The sequence below is a fragment of the Sinocyclocheilus anshuiensis genome, unplaced genomic scaffold (assembly GCF_001515605.1).
Source record: "Sinocyclocheilus anshuiensis isolate Anshui unplaced genomic scaffold, SAMN03320099.WGS_v1.1 scaffold80, whole genome shotgun sequence".
In the NCBI taxonomy this organism is placed as follows: domain Eukaryota; kingdom Metazoa; phylum Chordata; class Actinopteri; order Cypriniformes; family Cyprinidae; genus Sinocyclocheilus; species Sinocyclocheilus anshuiensis.
The window spans coordinates 1,981,670-1,989,867 of NW_015554102.1; the positions used below are offsets into that span (position 1 = coordinate 1,981,670).

The 8,198-nt window shown below is 38.0% G+C and overlaps 1 protein-coding gene across 2 annotated transcripts in view; it reads left to right on the plus strand.

The window, feature by feature from the left end:
• The window catches only part of sema3b (sema domain, immunoglobulin domain (Ig), short basic domain, secreted, (semaphorin) 3B), a 41,288-nt gene that overhangs the window by 23,598 nt on the left and 9,492 nt on the right, over positions 1–8,198 (plus strand). The window contains exons 5-13 of one of the 2 annotated variants that reach the window (XM_016461978.1): positions 4,996–5,115; positions 5,210–5,303; positions 5,398–5,517; positions 5,980–6,122; positions 6,239–6,353; positions 6,456–6,525; positions 7,083–7,224; positions 7,562–7,781; positions 7,876–7,964. In XM_016461978.1, the coding sequence (XP_016317464.1) occupies positions 4,996–5,115; positions 5,210–5,303; positions 5,398–5,517; positions 5,980–6,122; positions 6,239–6,353; positions 6,456–6,525; positions 7,083–7,224; positions 7,562–7,781; positions 7,876–7,964 (1,113 nt within the window). Of the gene's footprint in view, positions 1–4,995; positions 5,116–5,209; positions 5,304–5,397; positions 5,518–5,979; positions 6,123–6,238; positions 6,354–6,455; positions 6,526–7,079; positions 7,225–7,561; positions 7,782–7,875; positions 7,965–8,198 lie in introns of both variants that reach the window. The other variant, XM_016461977.1, reaches the window with a different exon arrangement.

Sequence of the window (8,198 nt, forward strand, 5' to 3'; positions counted from 1 at the left end):
AGTGGGTGCAGGACACTATAGTTCATTTATGTAAGTGAGGATAGCAAAATAAAGTAAACTGTGACAAATCATACCCAAAAATTCTTCATACAGTGGACTACCAGTAAAATTGATACAAATTTGGGTCCAAAAATTATTCAGACTGAGTCTGGGAAAAAAACTGAAGTTGAGGTTTTCATGAAGCTGGGTGACAGCATGCCCAGGAGACTACAGTCTGTCATTAAGGCTAAGGGTTGCCCGACTAAGTATTGATAGTTGTGTAAATACTGTCATACTAACAGCTGTCTGAATAATTTTTGGTTGATTGTAATCCATTACATACCTTTCTATCAAAGTTATCTGACATTATCAAGCTGAATTTGTTCTGACACAGTGTAACTCTGAGTTCTTGTCATATTTTATTACCATTTTCTAAACTATAGCAAATAAACTGTGATAATGTGAGAAATGTTGAAGGTGTCTGAATAAATTTTGGTTTGACTGTATCTATTTGATAAATGAAGTTAACCAACTAACATTATACATACTCTTTTGGTTTCTGTACCCAATATTTAAAAAATGTACAAATGCAATAAAAATATTGGTATCGGTACTCGGTATCGGCAAGTACCAAAAATAAAAGTATCGGTATCGGGCGAGTACTGGAAAAAGTGGTATCGGTGCATCCCTACTTTAAATTGATCAAAACATTTATAATATCATACAATTTTCTATTTTTAAATAAATGCCTGACAAAATGTATCATGGTTTTCAGAAAAATACATTGAAAAATACAAAAAATTGATAATAATAAGAAATATTTCTTGATCACCAAATCAGTCCCAAAGATTGGAGTAGCGCTGCTGAATATTTATCTTTGCCATCACAGGAATAAATTACATTTTAAAATAAATTAAAATAGAAAACAGTTATCTTAAATTGTAATAATATTTCACAATATTCCTATGTTCCTGTTTTTACTGTATTTTTTGATCAAATGAATGCAGCCTTGGTAAGCATAAGTTACCAACATAGTATTATCATGGTAATATTTCCAAAAACATGCTAACACCATGGTACTTTTTGTAAGTGGAGTTTATTGTTTTATAGTGTGCATTTAATACTTGTGTATTGTAACATGTTGAACATGTTTGTGAAAAGGTCGTAATTCATGTTTTTAGTGTGTATGTATTTTATCTGGTGTGTTAAGCGGATATGTGTGGGATGTTTTTGGACACTGTGTCTGTCTGAATGTTCTCTTTATTGTAAAGGGTGTGCAAGGTTGTGTAATTTCAAAATGTGTGTCTGTTGGGGTTTATTCTGTGGTGGGTAACTGACTGAGGTCAGCTTACAATGAGAACTGACACACACACACACACACAGACTTTGTTCAGTGCGCTGACCTGTGAGTTGACCCTCATTACATGTAGGTGTGTACAGGACGGCAGGGACAGAACCAGACCTCCATGAATAAAGACTTAAGATTTTCCCTGGGATTCTCCCCCTGACCTTTCACTTTCTCATACTGTCTCTCTTTTGTTCAGTCTCTCAGTCTGAACTCCTGATTTCTCACTCAGTATTGCTTTCAATTTACTCACTTCTCTGCATCTCGCTCTCTGTCTTTCAGTGTCTTTATGTCCTACTTCTTTCTCACTCCTTGTCTTTCAGTCACTGTCATACATCCACAGTACATAGTGCCTACATCTGTTAAGCTTGTGTGCTATATTACAAGTCTTCTGAAGCCATACATCTTCATATAATGAACAGATTGTACAGTAGTCAACATTTGAAGTGGATCAAAAAAGTTCATCAAAGTTGTCCTAAGACAAGAACGCATTTTGGTTTTAGGTTTAAGGACAACTTTGATGAAAGGTTTTGATCCACTTCAAATGTTGACTAGTATAGTTTAAGTGAGCTCTACAGTGAGATCAGTCCGAATCGTGAACAAATCACTTGGTCAGATTTGTTAATCAGATCAACATGAATCATACAATTTGATTCTCAAGTTCAACTAAGTGAACTGACTCAATGATTCCCTGGCAGTTCTCGAGTCAACAGCTAACTGGAGGGGAAGATTATTTGTGAATAATTAAATTCCAATAAAATCATTTCTGAGTCATTATCATTATATTAATTTTAATTTTAACAATGTCTCACAAACAAAATAACGAGGTGTATTTCTAAATGTGATGCTAGATGTTCTCTGACTACATGTGGACAATCACACAGGGATCCAATGATCAGGCTAATAAAAGGTCAAAGTTGAAAGTTCACCGCATGCGTCTCAGCAGGAAATTCACACACATACGGCTTATTCCTCCTGAGAGACATTGTTAATTTTAAAGCTCTTATTATTTTGTTGTGTGCTCTCTCTTTCTTTCCCTCTCAGTATTTCTTTCTTTCTTTTTTCTTTGTCTCGTGGGCTCACTTCAAAGAGCCCATCAGCACACACACACATGCTCACACACACCCCTAACACATCCTTCCCTTATTGAGGGCTGTAAAGCTCTCGTAACAGAAGCCCTAGTGTGTGTGTATACGAGAGGTAGAGAGAAAGGGAGAGACCCCTTCCTGTATAAACACAGTTTGTCAGCAACTTAATTGGTCTTCGATGATTCTATTCCGCCACCCCCACCGTACAACACACACACACACACACACACACATACACTCTCTCTCTTCACAGGGTGCGTTAAGCTCAAAGAGAGGCCTTTGTTCTCCACAAGCCCTGTATGTGTGTGTATGTGCGTGTATGTGTGCGTTTATGTGCAGGGTTTAAGCATGGCAGGAGGGTACATGTCAATCTTTATGTAAAGGTAGTGGAGAGGTTACACAAAACACACACACACCTTTTAATCTAGCATGATTATGCTGGCTACTAAAATACCTTGTTTTTGCCATACTCCAGCATCCATTCATGCATTACGACGATGTGTAAAATCCAATTTGTTTGATGAAATCAGATTTTAAATATATTGCTTTCAATAACAATAACAGTATAGACAGAAATGTAAGTAAAACTGTCAGTTTTACTTGTATTTCTGTCTATTCTGTTTGGTCTTAGAAGTTCAGTGTGTGTGTGTGTGTGTGTGTTTCTTGTGCACAGATGTTCAGTTCAGGGTTCATTCTGCTGCTGAAAGCTCACTGTTAGTCAGAGAGAAAAGATGGAGTGAGGCATAATTACAGTCCAAACAGCAGGAACATCTGCTACTGAAACTGAAGAGACCCTGAGAGGAGACCCTCTTCTCTTCTCTTCTCTTCTTCTCTTCTCTTCTCTTCTCTTCTCTTCTCTTCTCTTCTCTTCTCCTCATCTCTTGTCTTGACTCTTCTCGAGTCTTCTCAACTTTGGCCTTCTAATCTATTGTCCTTTCGCCTCCTCTTCTCTTCTCTTCTCTTCTCTTCTCTTCTCTTCTTGCATCTGGTTTTTGTCTTTTCTCATCTCTTGTCTTGACTCTTCTCGAGTCTTCTCAACTTTGGCCTTCTAATCTATTGTCCTTTCGCCTCTTCTTGTTTCATCTTGTCACTCCTCTTCTCTAGTCATCTTGTCTTTTCTTGCTGTCTTTGGTCATCTTGTCTCTGGTTGTCTCTTCATGACTTACATCCTCCCTGGTTTTGTCTTTATTCTTCTCTTCTTTTTTCATCTTGTCTTGTCTGTTCACTAGTTCTCTCGTCTAATTTCTTCTTTGTTGCTGTCTTTCCTTGTCTCAAATCTTCTCTGGTCATTTTTCTCTTCTGGTCTCAAGTCGTCTCTTCTGCTTTCTTCTTCTTCTAGTCTTGTTATGGTCTTCTTGTTTCTTTAGTCACCTCGTTTAGTCTCTTCTCTTGTTGTCTTTGGTCATCTTGTCTCTGTTTGTCTCTTCTTGACTTAAGTCTTCTCTGGTCTTGTCTTTGGCCTTTTAGTCTTGTTTCATCATGTCTTTTCTCTAAGTCCTCTTGTCTAGTCTTTTCTCTTGCTGCCTTTGGTAATCTTGTCTCTGGTTGTCTCTCCATGACTTACATCCTCTCTGCTTTTGTCTTTAGCCTTGTCTCATCTTCTCTCAAATCTTCTCTGGTCTTCTTTTCTCTTCTTGTCTCAAGTCATCTCTTCTCCTCTCTTCTCTTGTTGTCTTTGGTCATCTTGTCTCTGGTTGTCTCTTCTTGACTTAAGTCTTCTCTGGTCTCATCTTTGGCCTTTTAGTCGTGTTTCACCTTGTCTCTTCACTAGTTCTCTCGTCTAATTTCGTCTTTGTTGCTGTTTTCCTTGTCTCAAAACTTCTCTAGTCATCTTTTTTCTTTTTGTCTCAAGTCGTCTCTTCTCCTCGTCTTGTTTTGGTCTTCTTGTTTCTCTAGTCCTCTCATCTAGTCTCGTCTCTTGCTGCCTATGGTTATCTCCGATTGTCTGTTGCTGTCTCTTCTTGTCTCATCTCAAATCTTCTCTTCTCTGGTTATATCCTCTCATCTTACCCTTGTCTCATGTCGTCTTTTCACGTCTCTTGTCATGTCGTCTCTTCTCTTCCACGTTCCTCTCTTTCGCTCTCTGTGCTTCATCCCCGCATCCTCTCCCTCTACCCTGGAATCCGGATGTTCCCGCTCCCTCATGTTGTCGTAGTGATTCCAGGCACTCTGGGAATTGTGGCATGCTCCAGCGAGCACATTCACAAAGGAAAAGAGAAACAGAGAGACTGTATGTGCCCATGTGTGTCAGTTGAACAGTCAACGTGTCTTTGTTTTCATGTGTGAAAGAGAGAGTGCAAGAGATTACAGAGAGTTCCGGGATCACAGCGAGCAGGGAAAGGTCAGCACTCGTGTCAGACTGTCGTCAAGGATACGTAACACAATTACGTTTCGTTTCTGATCCGCCCCATACGTGGTCCCTTAAGAGACAAAATATGTGTGTATGTTTTTGTGTCTGCCTTTGGCTCTGAGCTATTGATAGTCAATCCAGATGTTGACAGTTTCCCTGCCTGCCAGATGAACTGGTGAAAGTATGTAAAATATGTCCTTCATAAAATGTATTTGTGTGTGTGTGTATTGCAGACGGACTGCGTAAACTATGTGAAAGTGCTACACCACTACAATCGGACTCACCTGTATGCCTGTGGGACAGGGGCTTTCCACCCCACCTGTGCTTATGTGGAGGTGGGACAAAAGATAGAGGTAAGTGTGTGAGCGTTTGGATGCATGTGAATGAGTTTGTGTGATATATGGCAGCTGGCCAAATGCACTGCTTTATTTTCCTTGTTCTCTTTAGGATCATGTGTTTAGAATCGACCCCTCTATGGTAGAAGATGGAAAAGGAAAGAGTCCATATGACCCACGCCACACATCAGCATCTGTTCTAATTGGTTAGTTGCCACTGTTCAGCCTTCTGTCTTCCATTTAAATGCTGTTACATCATGTCTAAACAGTAACCATTTCTAAATTTTTCTCATCGCATAGGTGATGAGCTTTATGCAGGAGTGGCCACTGATTTGATGGGACGGGACTTTACAATCTTTCGCAGCATGGGACAAAGGCCCTCCATACGAACAGAACAGCACGATTCTCGCTGGCTTAATGGTATGTATGTGTATGAGAGAGTATCTTAGAAAAAATTAGGCATGTTTAGTTTTTTTGTTTTTACATGAAGTCAAAAAAATCAGGGTGATACAACTGTCCTGATATCGTGACAGAAAAAAGTCCACATTAAAAGAATAAAATTCTTGAAAAGAAAACATTTTTAAATTGTTTAGCTTAATCTTCTATTATTATTTATTTGTTTTGTTGCAATATTATAAATATTTTAAAGGCAAATTAACATCATGTGGTTTAACCAACATGCAGAAAAAAATGAAAATGATATCATAGAAAGGATAGGCATATCCCACATGCATTTTAAATTAGATATTTTTATAAAGTTTTCTTTTCCCCTTTCTTTATCTTGCACACTCTTATTTGTCATTGAGCCATTTGTTTAGATGCATCTTTGTTTTTCTGTTTTTGTATAATGACACTGAGCCCTATGATAATGCTGTGTTTCAGAGCCCAAGTTTATTGCGGCATTTGGTGTTCCAGAGAGTGAGAATCCCGACGATGATAAAGTCTTCTTCTTCTTCAGAGAAACTGCTGTAGAAGCTCAGGGATTTGGGAAGGTTACATATTCCCGGATTGGTCAGCTCTGCAGGGTTAGGAGCAGGATTTATCAGCCCTGTTTTATATGTGTTTACGAAGCCTAATGGCCATTGGCTGCAGTTTATCAATTTAATTTGAATTTATGTGTTTTTTGTTTGTTTTTTTACAGAATGATATGGGAGGACAGCGCAGTCTAGTAAATAAGTGGACGACATTTCTAAAGGCTCGTCTTGTGTGTTCTGTACCAGGCAATGATGGCACTGAAACACATTTTGATGAACTTAGTAAGAACTTTATCTCTCACACTCACAGACACTAGGCTTAAATTATGCTGTTATAGCTGGCAATTGCATTTCATTGCGATCTGACCTTTGTCCGGACCTTAGGGGATGTGTTCCTGCTGCAGACCCGTGACCGAAAGAACCCGCTGATCTACACCGTCTTTACCACCTCAAGGTCAGAGTTCATCAAAGGGTGTGGGTTAAAGGCTTAGCTCACCCCAAAAAGTTAAATTCTGTATTTGTTTACTAATCTTCATGTCGTTACAAACCTGTATGACTTTTTTTTTTTTTTTGTAGAACACAAAGGTAAATTTATAGCATAGGGTTTTTTCTTTTTTTTTTTTTTTCTAAGAGTAATTAAACTTTCCCCAAATTGACCTTTCATATGAAAAAAGCAATTCATCAAAATTATTCAAAATATCTCCCTTTTTGTTCCACACAAGTAAGTCATAAAAACAATGGCATGATGACAGAATTTTCATTTTTATGCATGAATTGTGCCTTTAAATAATTATTTAAATAATGGCTTGTATAGGAAATATTTACATTTACTGTATGTCATCACTCTATTTTGAAATATTAAAAATATTTCAATTAAAACATTCAGGGTGAATTTATGTAAATTGGAAAAAGTGAAAAAAGAAAAAGTGAGCCAAAGTACCTGAACTCAGCATTTGTGTAGTCACTTGTATGTCCCTGTACTGTAACATGTGTGTTTGTGTCTTACAGTAGCGTATTTCAAGGTTCTGCAGTGTGTCTCTACACCATGAATGACATTCGCCGGGCATTTTTAGGACCTTTTGCCCATAAAGAGGGACCCAATTATCAGTGGGTTCCATTCCAGGGTAAGGTGCCGTACCCACGGCCAGGCATGGTAAGAACAGTTTCCTTACATCTCACTTTATAAACAATATTTCAAAAGATTGGGGTCGGTAAAATTTTTGTTTTTATAAGAAGAAGTTGTGCTGCTTATTTATTTATTTTTTTTTAAATAAATTTTTTCATGAACGGTAGTGTAAACAAGTTGAAGCATCAATGCCATTTCAAAACAAGTTTGTGGGAATATAAATTAGTTTTTGTAAATGTTAGTAAAGTAAAAGTAGATGTAGATTGGTCATAGGTTTGGACTTGCTGACCTGCGTAGAATGTTGATAACATGTGAATGGATTATGTTTCTGGATTCTACTGATATCTCTTTCTCTCTTCCGCAGTGTCCCAGTAAAACGTTTGGGAGTTTTGAGTCCACTAAAGGTTTCCCTGATAACGTAATCCAGTTTGCAAGGCACCATCCATTAATGTTCAATCCAGTCACTCCACTGGGAGGCCGGCCGCTGTTCCTGCATACTGGAATACCATACACCTTCACTCAGATTACTGTAGACCGCGTCAACGCAGCTGATGGACACTACGATGTAATGTTCATCGGGACAGGTAGAATATTGACCGAACATTGGTGAAACCCTCTAGACTAAACGGTCTGTACTTGTTGAGGCTCTGGTTAAAGCCTCTCTGTGTCTCTCTGCAGATGTCGGCTCAGTGCTGAAGGTGATCTCTGTGCCCAAAGGAAGCTGGAGTAACACAGAGCTTCTGCTAGAAGAGCTTCAGGTCTTTAAGGTGAGAGGACAAATTTGTGATCAGATGTAAGCTAAAACCTCAATTTAGTGATGTCCTCATATGGCTACAAATAAATAAAATGTAATTAAATAAATTGTTTAAATAATGTTTTTTGTTTGCTAAAACTGCATAAAGTTTTTTTTTTTTTTTTTAATGTTTAATTTTTTAAAGGGGTCATATGATGCTATTTTAAAGATCATTATTTTGTGTATTTGGTGTAACAGAATATGTTGA